The following is a 16,922-nucleotide window of genomic DNA, read 5'->3' on the forward strand; positions in this document are numbered from 1 at the left end:
GGGCGTTCCTAGCGTCATAGGGACGCACCCCAGACCCGATCCCATAATTGAAATCTTGCGTGCAATGTAGACATTATGACCTTGTCATGAAAGTGTTAACGTCAGCCGCATTTAATCTCGTCTTCTTTTCTTTTTATTCTCAAGTTTATTGTTCATTTTGGTTTCCACTTATAGACTCCCTTACGTAAAATTTGAAGATATTGATGTCACATGGTATTTGTTGACATGTAAAAAAAAAAAAAACTCTTGCCTGAAAATGTATTTTAGTATTTCAGAAGTACATTGTGTTCCACATTATTACCGCAGGGTGGTTTAGAATATGAGTCACAGAATCAGGAATAAAACAAAATTGTGCATTGATTAAATAAAGCAATAACATGTTCTAGAAACTTTCTTAAAGTAATTTGCTAGTCACCAAGGATCTGAATTATCACAGCATAATGAATTGGTGATATTTTGAACTAACTAAAGACCTCAATATATATTTTAATCATTAGAAGAACAAAATTAATTTTAAAGATATGCATGAAAAATTGTCAAACTTATGGACAGTTTTATTCTCACCCATAAATTGGTGGCAGATAATTAAGAGGTCCTAAAAAGACAGCATCATCTTGTTCATTAAGGCAGTTTTGTTATGCTGTCACCAGTTATTAATAGAGCATCTGTGCTTTTCTTTATATTGCCAAGTGAGACTGGCTGTTTGGTATTTGGTCCAAAGAAGATTATGACAATGTAAGAAATGTGATGATGTTCAGTATTTTTGTAATGGGTGTTTGAGGAGATCTAAAAAAAACCAAAACAATTTCAACTACATGATGGTTATGCTCAGTGGGGGATTAGGAAAGATTAGGGCTGCAATAACTATTCAGTAAAATGTATCATATAAATAGTTGTCAATGAATCTAATTATTGATTAGGTGGTCAGCGATTAGTTGGTCAGTTGCATGGCACCAGCTGCTTTACTCCTATGAACTCTTGCACATGGTATTGTGCAAAAAATAGTATTTATTATTTTGTTTTCATTTTCTTCTATATGATTAATCGGATAATAATCAGCCAATTAATCAGATAGAAAGAAAAAAAAAATACATTCACTGTAGTGAAGCCGCCGGTGCCGTGCCACTGACCAACTAATTGCAGACCACCTAATCAATAATGAGATTTGTTAACAACTAATTTTATGATCAATTTTACCTATTAGTTGTTGCAGCACTGATTTTGATATAGAGGCTGTACACACCAAGACACTATATTTCGCTTGAGGAGGTTTTGTCTAGTGAGTCTCCATCTTTAATTTTGTTCCCCTGACTGTGTTTCTCTGTTGAATAGCTACAAATAAGGTCACACACTACTGGGTGTCTTGCTTTGCATGTATACTTGCCTTAACATCCTGAAAGAGTACTGCATGAGTAGAAATACAAAGACCTGAATTCTAATTATTCCTCCTTTTTAGAGACTACAACCATTAATCAAGCTTTGGTAATACCTGTGAAAATTTAAGAAAATATTCTAATACAGCAATTGTAAGAAGCATATTTATATTTTAACTTAAACCTTTAATACTACTCAGAACTATAAAGCACTATGATGCTTACATTTCTGTGTCTATGACTAATAGGCAATAGCATCAATGCCACCAGTCTTGTACCCCCTACTGCAATTAAATCTCTCTAGCTCTTTATCCCAAACCTTAATTAACCTCTGCTGCCTGCCAACTTGCCTGACCCATTAACCCTGCATAAAATATAGAAAATCAACTTAAAACAGAATATTCTGCTACTATTCCCTATCATAGCTCCTTATGAAAGACTAATTTATAGTGTGATGGTTCCTCATGAAAGACACATTTATACTCGGATGAGGATGGGGGGCATTGACCATTTCAGTCTATCAGCAAGTAATCTACCCCAAACTCCTGTAGTTTGGTTGGTGAGATTGTGCCCCCCCCCCCTCTTTTCTTAAGCGTGTTAGCTTTAAACCACTTTAATTTTAAATAAGGGCCATTTAATATGTAAAACATCATGTGCTTAATATCTGTACATATATCACTATGGAAGTAAAGTGCTGACATTGTTACATATGGATACAATATTTGTAATAACATCGCCATGTACCCACTATGTCACAGTTTCTGCTTCTAAATATAAACAATGAGCAGTTATTATGGTTGACAGACACCTAAATAGGTCACCCTGGCTCCTTTGTTCTTCAAATCCAGCATTTCTGATGTGATTTCTAATTTTGATGATCTTATGACATGAAGTCATGATCTGTATTCATTGAGGGGACATGCTTTTAAATATAATTTCCTTTTTTTAATATCAAGATGATTGTTCTAATTTGTATACATATAAAGGTTCCATCTAATAAAAAAAATAGATGTTGAAATGTTCCAGTAAAAGTTTATGGAAATAAAGCCAGTGTCTAAGCAGAAAACAGCCATCTTAGAGGCATAACTGGAAATTATTAGCAAAATAAAACAAAAACATTACTCAAATCCATATACAGTACATACATTTCCCTAAACTTGCACAGCACAATAATAATCAAAGTGATTTTACCGTTAACTGAGGCCTAGCTTCAAGAGTAAACTATTAGAGCTGTGGAATCTCAGTGCTCTACAAAAAAACCTGATAATAATAATAAGATACGGAAGGACGCAAACAACATTCTTTTATCTTACTAGAACAGATGAACATATTGCATATCACAGGACATGTCTGAACATTAATCCATACACGGTCTAGGCTTTCATAAAATACATAACTAAAATGGATATATATATAATAATATAATATTAGTGATATATATATATATTTACATTAAATAGTTTATTGCAGCAACATGATCCCAATGTTTCAGTCCTCGTATGGGACCTTTGTCAAGGGCAAACAAAAATTGTTACATAAGCAAAGAAATCAATGTTATTAACTATAGCATTTTACACTGGGACCATTTTTCCTGCTAAACACGCTGCCCCCTAACCTGGATAGGACATTATGTGACTTCTCATAACTGTCAGTGCTGTCACAATGAAAAAAAAAAAAGCTTTTTTCTTTATGTGAGGACAAAAACTGGACTGTAATTTACAAATGTTGCATAAACTCTTATGGAAATATATAACAGTGTTTGAGGTATAAGCTAATTACAGTTGACATCCAAATCACAGCCAGATGTATAGTCCAGAGTAGATGTTAGTGCATAGTAATTTCAGATTTTAATTGCATTCTAATATAACTACTAAGTAGTCCCACAGAAATATGAATTCCCCCATAAACACAGTGTAACACTATTAAAATTGGCCTGGAACTGATCATTTTTATACACACACACTGTTTACTGTATTGGCTATCAATCAAAGTCAGACAGATAAAATGTTCTTTGCAGTGCGAAGACCAATTAATCACATTTCTAAAATTAATGAGGCATGCACAGAACAGCTGATGACCATGTGAACACTATGGAATTGTTGAAAGATGATATAAATCTTGCAGCTTTTTTCATTGTTGCTGCTTAAAAACAAAATTTATGTTTATCTGATAAATTAATGTATTTCATGATGAGAGAGTCCATGAGATATAACATGTGGGATTACACTCTAATCCATTAGTCAGAGGCAAAACACCACAATATATCAGAGTTGAAATCCCTCCTACTTATCCAGAATATAGCCACGGAGATTGAGGAAATAAAAAAGCAGGAATCAAAAAGTGTGGCAAATGAAGTGCAAGACAAGTACTGGCACCAGCTGTTCAAAGAAAGGGTTCAGTTTATTGGGTTAGCATAATTTTTTTCCTTTTATTAGATGGTGAAAATTTACAAGACATGACATGTTGGAATATATAACCAAGTATTGAAGCCCACAAGACCACCATGTAACAGGGGGGACTAACAGTTAAGGCAGGTACAATCAGGTACTACAGCCTGCAGAACTCTCCTGCCACAAGCAGCCCCCAAAGAGACGTACATAAATGTATGCAAAGAGGACCAATTTGCTGCCTTACAAATCTTTTCCATAGATGCCTCATTATGGAATGTCCAAGAAGTGGAAACTGTTCTAGTGGAATTGGCAGTAATACACTCAGGGGGGACAACCAGGTATGCCTTACAAATGTAGGCCTTAAGCCAAACAGCTAAGACAACAGCCATAGCTTTCTGATGTTTGCAAGGTCAGGAAATTTAACAAATAGAGGAGAAGGGAGTCCATGATCCATTATTCCTGGGAATTACTCTTCCCTGCTACTAGGTGGAAGCAAAGATTCCCAAACCCCAAGAACTCTACAAAACCCTTCCCACCTCACTGGTAAAATAGCCTGACGTACAGCCAAGCACAAGAGGTAGCAAAAAGTAATAAGAGCAAAATAATAGGAGCTGGGGATAAAAAGATGAGCTAACAAATATAAACCATCACCAAAAAAATAAACAGTGAGGAGAAAAATGTGATAAGGAGAATTAGAAGAAAGAGAAGACAATTTATAAACTCTTCTAACAGAAAAGATAGCCAATAAAAACAAAATCTTACAAGAAAGAAGCTTAATATCCACCTAATGCATAGGCTCAAAACCTTTAACCCCTTAATGACCACAGCACTTTTCCATTTTCTGTCCGTTTGGGACCAAGGCTATTTTTACATTTCTGCGGTGTTTGTGTTTAGCTGTAATTTTCCTCTTACTCATTTACTGCACCCACACATAATATATACAGTTTTTCTCGCCATTAAATGGACTTTCTAAAGATACCATTATTTTCATCATATCTTATAAATTACTATAAAAAAAAATATAAAATATGAGGAAAAAATTGAAAAAAACACACTTTTTCTAACTTTGACCCCCAAAATCTGTTACACATCCACAACCACCAAAAAACACCCATGCTAAATAGTTTCTAAATTTTGTCCTGAGTTTAGAAATACCCAATGTTTACATGTTCTTTGCTTTTTTTGTAAGTTATAGGGCCATAAATACAAGTAGCACTTTGCTATTTCCAAACCATTATTTTTCAAAATTAGCGCTAGTTACATTAGAACACTAATATCTTTCAGGAATCTCTGAATATCCATTGACATGTATATATATTTTTTTAGTAGACATCCCAAAGTATTCATCTAGGCCCATTTTGGTATATTTCATGCCACCATTTCACCGCCAAATGCGATTAAATACAAAAAATCGTTCACTTTTTTTACTAATTTTTTCACAAACTTTTGGTTTCTCACTGAAATTATTTAGAAGGCTGCTAAATGCCACTGCGCACTACACGTGTATTATGCCCAGCAGTGAAGGGGTTAATTATGGAGCATGTAGGGAGCTTTTAGGGATACTTTTAGCTTTAGTGTAGTGTAGTAGACAACCCCAAGTATTGATCTAGGCCAATTTTGGTATATTTCATGCCACCATTTCACCGCCAAATGCGATCAAATTAAAAAAAACGTTAAACTTTTCACAATTTTAGGTTTCTCACTGAAATCATTTACAAACAGCTTGTGCAATTATGGCACAAATGGTTGTAAATGCTTCTCTGGGATCCCCTTTGTTCAGAAATAGCATACATATATGGCTTTGGCGTTGCTTTTTGGTAATTAGAAGGCCGCCAAATGCCGCTGCATTTCACACGTGTATTATGGCTAGCAGTGAAGGGGTTAATTATGTAGCTTGCAGGGTTAATTTTAGCTTTAGTGTAGAGCTCAGCCTCCCACCTGAAACATGAGACCCCCTGATCCCTCCCAAACAGCTCTCTTCCCTCCCCCACCCCACAATTGTCCCCGCCATCTTAAGTACTGGCAGAAACTCTGCCAGTACTAAAAGAAAAGCTATACTTGGGCTTTTTTTTGTTTTTTTTTGGCATATTTACATATGCTGCTGTGTAGGATCCCCCCTTAGTCCCCAACCTCACTGATCCCCCACCAAACAGCTCTCTAACCCTCCCCCTCTGCCTTAATGGGCGCCATCTTGGGTACTGCCAGTACCCATTTTATTAACAAATGTGCCTTTTTTTTTTTAAAATTCCCTTTTCTGTAGTGTAGCTTTCCCCCCCCCAAGACCAGCCCCCACCCCTTCCAGATCCCTTAGCTGTTTATATGTAATATTTTATTTTACAAATAATTTTAACCTTTCACAGCCTTATTTTTCCGTAGTGTAGCGGTTCCCTCCCGCTCCCGCCCCGTGCACGCGCCCCCCCCCCCCCCCCCCCGTGCACGCGCGCGCTCCCGTGCGCGCTCCCGACGGTTCTGCCCCCGATCCCGCCCCCCTTCTCTCCACTCGGCACATCGATGGCCGCCCACCCGCCTCCCAGACTTGCTCCCACCCACCAACGATACCGGCCACCGATGTCCGGTGCAGAGAGGGCCACAGAGTGGCTCTCTCTGCATCGGATGGCCAAGGGGGGTTATTGCAGGATGCCTCCATATCGAGGCATCACTGCAATAACCGGAAAGCAGCTGGAAGCGAGCAGGATCGCTTCCAGCTGCTTTCCAGACCAAGGACGTACGCCACACGTCCTCGGTCATTAACTGTATTTTTTTTGAGGACGTGTAGCGTACGTCCTTGGTCATTAAGGGGTTAATATCAAATAAAGATTACAAGGTGGAGAAATTGGCTTAATAACAGGCAAAATATGCGCCAAAGCATGAACCAAAACAAAAATGTCTGGAAGATTAGCAATCTTCCTATGAAACAAAACTGAAAGAGTAGAAATCTGCCCTTTCTCAAAGAACTGCCAGATAGGCCATTATCCAGACCATCCTGTAATAACTGCAGAATCCTAGGAATTCTGACACCAAGAAATAAAGGCCTTCTGAACCTTATGATAAATCTTCCTTGTCACAGACTTATAAACCTAAGATCCACAATCTAAAGAAAAACATTCTGATGGAGAGACCACTCCCCTGGATGCAGAGACTGAAGACTGCATCCCAGTTGTTCACTTTTGGAATATGAACAGCAGAAATTATACAAAAAATGGCATCTGCCCATGAGAGAATCAGAGACACTACCCTCATGGCTAGAGAACTGTGAGTTCCCTCTTGATGATTGATATAAGCCACTGCCAATGATGTGACATTGTCTGATTGGAAAGGGATATGAGACTCCCTTTTCAACTAAAGCCAACTCTGAAGAGCTCTGAAAATAGCTTAGAGTTCTAGAATATTTATTGTCAGTCTTGCCTTCTAAGGAGCCCAAACCCCCAATGCTCTCAGAGACCCCCAAACAGCTCCCCAATCTGAAAGACTTTCATCTATAGTGATCACAGTCCAAGTAGAATGAGCAAAAGGAGCACCCTGCATAATATGCTGATGTTCCAGCCACCAAGACAGAGACAGACTGGTTCTGTGATCTTGAAAGATCTACTGAGACAGCTGAGTATGATCCCTTCATCACTGAAAAAACATACAAAGCTGAAGAGCAAATGGAATAGCATCCAATGCAGCAATTATGAGACATAATACCTCCATGAAAAGAGCGACTGAAAAGAAAGAGACTGACGTTTTTGACAAGTTGAAACTTACTTCATACTTCTCAGATCTGTTAAAGATATCCTCAAAGAAACTGAATCTATTTGTACCCCCAAAATAACCTTTGTCTGAGGAACCAAAGAACTCTTTGGAAAATTGATCTTCCAACCATGTTGTTGAAGAAACAACAACAGTTTGTTGGTGTAAGATTCTGCTAAATGTAAAGATGGAAGAGCGAACAGGAAAAGAAATAGGGAGGAAGACTTGACAAAAAGTGTGCAAAATAGGTTAGCCCTTAGCCGGTGGGTGTTATAACCAAAACCCGATGTCAGAATCGAAATTTTTAGCTGAGATGAGCAAATAAGGCTGCATTAAGGTTGCTAGTAACCCTGGAGAGCACAAAAGTTGGTTGAGCTAAATATAAAGAGACAGTCACCTCATTTTAAGTTTTAAAAGTGCATTTAAACAGCTATAGAAATTATGTTGTATGTGTGTGTGTGTGTGTGTATATATATATATATATATATATATATATATATATATATATATATATATATATATATATACATATATATATATATATATATATGTCCCCAGACTATGTGAATTATGTGGTTCCATTATATGGATCCATCCAAGGCACAAATGCAAGGATTTCACAAGGAATAGCATTCTTCAATCCAGGGGATTGGCAGATAAATTCATATTTCACCTGGTGAGGGCTGTGGACCACACAAGAAGAGGCACACTGTAAACCAGGAGGCTGGTAGGTAAATCTGCATTTCACCTGGGAAGTCTGTGACATTTCCACTTTGGGATCAAGATTTTTCACTACCTGGCTGAAAATTCCGGTATCCGAAAGTGGCACTCAGGTCCGTTAGAGAACCCCTATCAAAGTATATCAGCACTAAAGAATTCTCCTCACTCCATCTTGAAAGGAAAAACATGACTGAGGATTCAAGGTAAGTGGGAGGGATTTCAGCTCTGGTATGTCGGGTTGTTTTTGCCTCCTCCTAGTGGACTGGAGTGTAATTCCTACATGTGAGGTTTTGTGAACTCTCCTCATCTGATGAAAGAAAAGTACATGTAAACAACATTACATTGTTTAAACTTATGAAACAATCATTTTTTTTTTTCATTTTAAAAAACTAAATACAAACCTGCGGACATAATATTTAATGGATCCCTTGGTCTCACAGATTAATGTGTGTTATAATAAAGGCAAACAAGAATGCAAATATGAAAGGGACATTAAATATTGCCAGTCTACCAACTTATTTCTATCAATCTATAAAGGGACAGTTAACACCTTGTGATTACAGGATTTATGTTGTCTTGCTATAGAAAAATAAACTGCAATGTTTAAATTTTTTAAAACCAAAATATTATCTTGTTTACTGCAATTGTTTTTCAATAGCTAAACCCCACCCACTACTTGCCTATTTGGATGAGCAGAAAACAAGGCTAGTAGCAGTTATAAAGTTAATATAAAATGCATTGTGTTCAAGTTGTTATTTCTTAAAGCCAATTAGGGAAAGATATGTTGAAGGGTTCATTTCCAGCTTTGAGAATTAGAATTTTCAAAGCTAAATTACATAAAAATGAGGCAAAATAAATAATGAAGTACATTGCAATCTTTTTTTTACTACACATAACTAAACATTTTATATTAAAATCTTAAGGTGTGTGCTGTCTCTTTAACTTGCCTCAAAAGAGGAGATAAGACAGACTTTTAGGAAAACATAGGTTACAACATGGTGCCACCCTTTACTTTAGTTGACTACAAATTTACACTGATTTCTACAATATTTATACAACTACAACTGCTAATTATACTCAGGCTAATCTTTGCAATCCTTTAGACTTGTCATGTTTCCATATCATAAACCTATGGTGTCCTCTCATCTCATAAATATGTCTATTTAATTGGGTAGTTTATTTTTACCAGTAAGTAAAAACATTTGCATAAGGTTGAGACTGCTAAAATGTGTTTACTACTTTATTAATACTACACAAATATAAGTGTAGATTTGTAGCACAGTAGAGTACTTATGATAATGTGACATCTCACCTTAAAGGGCCATTATAGCGTCAAAATTGTATGCTCTAAAATAAAAATTGCAGGGTAGGTAGTGCTAAAATGATATGCTCTATTGTATACATTTGAGAAAGCAGTAGATGAATCGCACATCAGGCATTCGCTTGCAAAGATCTGGATTTTGAATTTTTATATCCTCAACCTTTTAGCACAACATAACTGTGGTGTTCTCATATATCAAGAGAATAGGTTAAGCCCCCTATATTGTTCCTGTTTTTTGTGACTTTACAAAATCATAGCCTTTTAAACAAGGAATCTTTTTATTCCGTATATGCACTATAGTGGGCTTCTAATCTAGTGCCAGACCTCAGTGACTTTATTAATTTGGTATATATTCATTTTTTGACATTCCTTATCTAATTATTTCTGGGTCCTTGCATATTGAGGTTTTCTAGCATTTTTAATGATCAGTTTTTATTTTTATTAAAAGCTAAGTTTTAATTTCCTTTTATTTTGGATAATTATATCCAGTTAATATTGTAATAGTTTCTGCTATGTCTCTAGATATTCTCCCTTCTGTCCCCTTCCCTCTACTCATGATCACCCTCTCTCCTCCTCACATTCCCATCTACAGGACTTCTCCAGAATGGCCCAGTCTTGTGGAACTTTCAGCCTCACTCCACAACTCTCTCCTAGTTTTCAATGTTTGAAGTACTCCTTAAAGACTCAACTGTTCATGCATATAATGTACGCTAATCTTTTCATAACTAAGTTCCTCTCCTCCTTTTGTCATCCCCTTGAACACCCTTAGCATGTAAGTCTACGAGCCCAGCTGTCCTGTAAATGACCTCCATGTAAGGTGATCTACAACAGTTGCCAACTCTTCGCAGGGCCCTCTGCCCATTTGCTCCTTATAAATGCTACCTTTACATATTATACCTATGTTTATATTGCTGAGGTATATGTTGGCACTATACAAATAATTAAAATTATAATAATAAATAGATAATAGCTTCACTTATTTATAATAGTGTTTCTTTTACATATTACTTATATATTTTTTACCCCCCACAGAATAATCGCTGCATTCCTGCAGCTCTGGACAACTATTACACCGAGCAAGACCCAAGTGCACAAGGGAAATTTTATACCGTCATAAATCACTACAACCTTGCGAAGCAGACCATCACGCGTTCTGTCTCACCATGGATGACCGTCCTGTCCGAAGAGAAACTCTCTGAACAAGAGACCGAAGCTTCACAGAAGTCAGCTTAGTTTGATTGGTATATAAAGTTGAAGGATACGTGAAAACAACCTGGGGACTCAAAAAAGAGCTTTAAAGATAATTAAACCTTTCCCTGCCTCTTTGGCAACTAAGTGGTTGAGGGTTATTTAGAGATTAACTGCATTCATGGTTAAAATGCTTCTGTTTTCTGGTATTGCTGTGCACACACTACTGTACAGATCACCTGTAAAGTACATCAACTGCAGGCATATCAGCACACATCTGTTAAACTATTTCATACAAGAGAAACCTGATCTAATTGGATTTCATTTTTAATTAAACAGATCTTCGTTTCAGCATTTTAGGGAAATGTGATAAAGCAGTAAAAAGTTTTTAATTGTTTAGCATCCAAAACAAATTCTAGTTTAATACTGCAAAAAAAATCAAAACTAGCACCAAGGGGAAAAAAAGATGATTTTGTTTCATTTTTGTATTTCAGGTAAATTCGACAACAAAAATATTCTGATTTATAATGACGTTTAGATATCTTTAAAACTTCACATTAATCCAATTAACGTGTTTTATATTGATCTTCATAACTTGAGACTCTTCAGTTGACAGCAGCAACATTCTGTGAATTTTTAAATTTTAGAATCCTTAAAAAAAACAACAACAAACAAACAAAATCTGCAATAAAATTTCACAATTTCTTTCTAATAAATCAATGGACATTTTCAGCAAAGATTTTTATTGTTCAGTCAAGTGAGAATAATTCACCTAAGAAAAGTTTTGTTACCTGTTATCATTCTTAACTACAGAACATATCTTTTTCTGATTTTCAGTTTTATTATGTGGTATAATTAGGGAATATAGTTGTTTCCTTTGTTAACACCAATAAAATATAAAAATGAAAAAAATTCTGCCAAGTGACATCTCTTGTAAAGTTTTACGCAAAGGTGTGAATTCTAAATACAATGACATTTTGTGGCAGAATCATTGTTTCAATAAATATATTATTGTTAAAATTTAAACACTGTAAAATTTCAACACAATACTTGTTCCTAGGTATTCATCACTGTAGTGAATGCAAAAAGTATATTTAAAATGAGTCTACGACTTGATTTACTGGATATGTCTCCTAGGAAACAGTATGAAATACAAGCAAAAATATGATAGAAAATGAATAGAACTATACACGTGCAGAAACCGTTTATCCACTGACATGTACAGTATAGTTTTAGAAAACATAGTTTTTGCAGAGACGTAGTCTTTTCTTGGCTCAGTATAAAGCTTATGCTAGAAAAACACCTGATTTTCTTTAATCATTTATATGCATGTATTGCATATATGAACGACTGTCATTTTCTTTCCCGAGACCTTAAAGTCGACTTAAAAACTGAGAAAACATATGTTCATGCACAACTGAATTAGAATCTTTTTTTTCCCAGTAAAAAGTAATACATTCTGTAGACTACACAGCAAATATTATACCATACAGTGATCAGTAGAAAACCAGCATTCTTGAAGCTTGCATTTTGTATATATTTATCATTTAACAAGTCCCTACAGTGGCTTTAGCATCCCTTGATATGCACATACTGTAGCCATAGTGTATATGTATGCAAACATGGCCAGTTTACTTAGTACTCACGTTCATTCCTAGGGCACTCAATAACATCTGTTTATTCAGTACTACATTGTTTTTTTTTATGTTTAATGCATTCTGTGTTTCTCTGTATAATAAGCAACAATTTTAAGTGTAAATTGATATTTAGTAAGTAAACTAGTATACCTGCGTTACAATGCATTATTATTTTGGTACTCTACCCCAATTAAGTGTTTGATGAACATCCAACATTGAATATGGCTAAAAGTAATGGCTGGTAAATCAAAAGTCACCATCTTCATTGCAATGTCAAATTTTGTTGCCCTCAATAATTATTATAGGCATAGAAAGGTCAAAATTTAAATACATATACATTAATTTTAATTTGAAATAAAAGCATGTTTGGAATATACTTCCATTAGCAGAAATGATTCTAGCAAAAGTTGTTTCAGTAGAATATTTACATATGCAACATGTAACTAGAGGATTACCTATCAAACACCAGCTTGAATAGCTGGCGGTGGTATATATTTGTAATTTGTGTCATACAAACCACTGCTGACTCTCTGAGGTGTGGCATTTGAATGCTGGTTCATGGGGCACAAACAGCATATGTGCGTATGTCGCTTAACAACAGTAATCGATTGTACTAGAAGTATTTTTGCTGACAGAAGTATATTACTTCTATTTAAAATGTAAAAGCACCCATGCACGTTTCAATTTTGACATCTCTATCCCTTTAAAGAGAGCTTCAGTTTGTTCCGTGACCAGGGAAGACTTGTGTGCTGACTATGCCAATATGCGCTGCCAGGTTTATGTATGAGGACTCTTGATAAGCTCTGACGTGATACAACACGACTGTTCTCAGTCACAAAATGACAAAGTACAACAAAACTGGCTTTACAATGAAGGAAAAATTGTTTTTGATTTGTCAGAACTTTTTAAAAGCAAAATTACAATAAAAAAATGGCCTTTTGTCATGGCTGAAAAAAATTAAATATAAAAAGACACTTATAGTAGATCTGGTATGTTTCAAAACCATATAAAGTCTAAAAGAAAGTACATTTTAATGATATAATATTGATAATTCATATCCATTTAGTGGAACGATTTTAAAACTCAAGAAAAGGTAAATTTCACCAAATGGATAATTTGATTAAAGGGACACTAAACATTACAACTGCATTGAGTTGCATACAGTGAACAAAAAACCCTCTCCCTTCTGGCCATTTAAGGACTTTTTTATGGCAGCAGGTGGTAAAGCCAGGAGCTAGCCGTACCACACGCCCCGTTGAAACTAAGTGGAGCACACTCCCACGTCTCTGGTCAAGCTTCCGTGCGATATTGAAGACTGTGTGTGTGTGGCATGAGTAACTGAAGCAGAAACACGTTTTGCTTACTTTCAATGGGGCTGGTGATACGGGTCCTAACTGTACTACCCACTGGCAGTTTCTTAAAGGGACAGTCTACTTGAAATGTTTTATTGTTTAAAAAGAGAGAACATCCTTTATTACCCATTCCCCAGTTTTGTATAATCAACACTGTTATATTAATACACTTTTTACCTCTGTGATCTTGTATCTAAGCTTCTGCCACCTGCCCCCTATCTCAGTTCTTTTGACATACATGCATTTTAGCTAATAAGTGCTGACTCATAAATAACTCAATGGCAGTCAGCACAATGTTATCTATATGGCACACACGAGCAAGCATTGTCTAACTGTGAAACACTGTCAAAGTGCACTGAGATAAGGGCTTAGAAATCATTTTATGAGTCTACCTAGGTATAGCTTTTAGCAAAGAATACCAAGAGAACTAGGCTATCTCTGCATTCATTTCAAGGCAGTGAAGCCCATGCTAATATTTAATGTCCCTTTAAGCAGTTATTGGTAAAAGTTGTCACATATAACAATGTTCTATTAGACGTAATTATGTTGTTGAACAGATAAGTAGAGGCCAAGCGAATTCATCCGATATTCCCTTTCCACGTGTTATTTTAATATTCTTATCACTTCTTCGTATAAATATTTATTACATAAATCACAGCTGAATGGTTTAAACTCTTGTCTGTTAGAGAAATAGAATGCGTGTAAGGCGCTTAGGTATAGGGTTTGTATTATTTTATTCTCATGCTGATTGAATGTGTTTTTTTTTCCAGTGAACATTAAATGATCTTTTCCTTTATTAATAAATAAAAGAGGTAAAATTAAAGATGTTGCGTTGTTTCATTTACATTATGTTGAACAAACAAAATCGATGGGAATGTTTATCTGTACACCTGTATCAGTAAATGTTATTTACATTTTATTACAGTAGAGTCCAGACACTTTTTTTTTCATAGGATCAAGAGCTCTGGGAACCTACAGATTTCCTTTCTTCTTTGATTTTTTTTTTTTTTTACCTCACCTATGCGGAATTTTCAAATAGTCCAATAAAAACGTAGCCCTTTCTCGAGGTGCAGGATCTGTTTTCTTAATTAAAAATGAAGTATTTTTGATCTTTTAATAAGAGGTTTTTAAGTCCATAGTTGCTGTACATCTTTGTATACCACATTTAGGGCCAGACTATGACAGACAGACACTATATATATATGTGTGTGTGTGTGTGTGTGCATTGGAGCCCTTTGCAGTCAAGTAGAGAAAAAAAACCTTAAATCATACTTTGCAATATTCATTTTTAATAAAGTGTTATACTGAGTGTAAATATTTCACATTCCAATGCTCTGCATATAGCACAATATGTTCTATTTATTTATAAATATATATTTCTTAATATCTGTATGTATGTATGTATGTATATAAATATATATATATATATATATATATATATATATATATATATATATATATATATATATACATATATATATATATATAGTTTCAATTAGCCTGTGGCCCAGTACTCCAACCTGGGTGGTGTATGAAAGACCTGGGTGCAATCCTCAAAAGAAAGAAGTATGTAGATCCAAGTATAGAAGGGCACTCTCAGGATTTGTACATTAACCCAATTTTTTCTTTATTGTTACTATCAACAGAACAAGGTTGACGTTTCGGCCCTCATTCAGGCCTTCATCACGACATATTTAATCTGAAAATAAACACATAAAACAAAAACTAATATAGTGAATACCTAAATGTGGACAAACAACAAAACCACCCATCACCAACCTATACATAAATGATTAAAAACAATATTAGAAGAATTCCACAATTTACCAAAAAGGATAGACCATAACAGCCAGCAACTCTGTTCCGTTATGTAAAACCAGTCAAAATATAAGGCTCTTGCCTAACATGTCAGACTGATACAGTACTGATCAACAACCATACTGAATAACAAATTCAAAACCTCAAGCATTATCCAAGTACACTGTTACAGAACAAGTCCTCCATAACATGGATTAAAACTCTTATCAGAGGTGCGCCAATCGAATAGAAATATCAAAACAGAATGTGAATCTATGAGCATACAAACATCATGGAACCCCCTGGGATCAAAAGGCTGTATTAACAACGCGGAGAGAGATAATAAATGGTATATGAATGTGAAAAGATGGGGTAACCAGGCGCCAACACACGGAGGCTAGGTGTAAAAAATGCAGAGTTTAATGTTATACAAGAGAAATAACAATAATAATAAAAACAATAAAACCTCCTAGTCTATGGATCCAAGACTAATTACAATGTATACAATAAAATTTATGCAATAAAATCAAATCATCAAATAATCAAATTATCAAATAGATGCGTTTAAATCAATATCAAACGTTGAGAGGACTTAAAATTGCACCTTGAATAGGAATCTACTGTAATTAGACTCCAGGTTATGCCCGAAATAACAGTTCCTCTAGTATTAATATGTGTCCTAGGACTGTAGATACTGGTGAAAAAGAAAAAGAAACAAAAGATCTGTGTCCCAAAAAGTGTCCTAAATGGGTTGGTGCTGTGATCAAAACTCAAATGTAAATGTTCCAAAATGTATCCAAAGCAATGTGTCCAAAAAATCTTAAAAATCTTAAAAATAATCCAATTCGTGAAAAACAGTGGATTGAGAAAAACAGTGGATTGAGAAAAACAAAATGACAGTGATTATTGCGGTAGTGCAAAAATAACTCCAAATGATACACACACAATAAACTTCAGAGTGATGCAACTTCCTGAAAACAGATAGTGTTCTAGTGTCTTTGGAACAGGGGATTCACTCACAAGATGGGAGAGTCATTCATGGTGAAAAATATAAATACAAGACGATAAAAAACAATAAAATGCAAAAATAAAAGTAACAGTGGGTACCTGTGGAAAAAGGAAATAGGTACAATGTGTAATAAATTAACAGAAAGGTGCTTCAATAGAATCAGACTTACCAGTACAAGGTCTACGCGTTTCGGCCTCTCTAGGCCTTTATCAAGACTGATTACTTGTACTTGTTAATGGCCTTTTATAGCTATTACCTATGAGTGACCGGATGTGGATGTTCATATTACTTCCGGTTTCGTTGAAAATATAAATATTTCGTTTTATTGTCTCTTATTTAATAGAGCCCTATATGGTAGTGATATGCTCTATATATACACTTTGAGAAATGAGGTTATATTATT

The 16,922-nt window shown here is 35.3% G+C and overlaps 1 protein-coding gene across 1 annotated transcript in view; it reads left to right on the forward strand.

Moving 5' to 3' along the window:
* NSG1 (neuronal vesicle trafficking associated 1) overlaps window positions 1-14,536 on the forward strand; it is a 128,599-nt gene extending 114,063 nt beyond the window's left edge. The window contains exon 5 of the mRNA XM_053700897.1: window positions 10,569-14,536. Within this exon, the coding sequence (XP_053556872.1) occupies window positions 10,569-10,769 (201 nt within the window). The 3' untranslated portion in view covers window positions 10,770-14,536. The remainder of the gene's footprint in view (window positions 1-10,568) is intronic.
* Window positions 14,537-16,922: the final 2,386 nt, after the last annotated feature.

This window comes from Bombina bombina, chromosome 2, assembly GCF_027579735.1.
Source record: "Bombina bombina isolate aBomBom1 chromosome 2, aBomBom1.pri, whole genome shotgun sequence".
In the NCBI taxonomy this organism is placed as follows: Eukaryota; Metazoa; Chordata; class Amphibia; order Anura; family Bombinatoridae; genus Bombina; species Bombina bombina.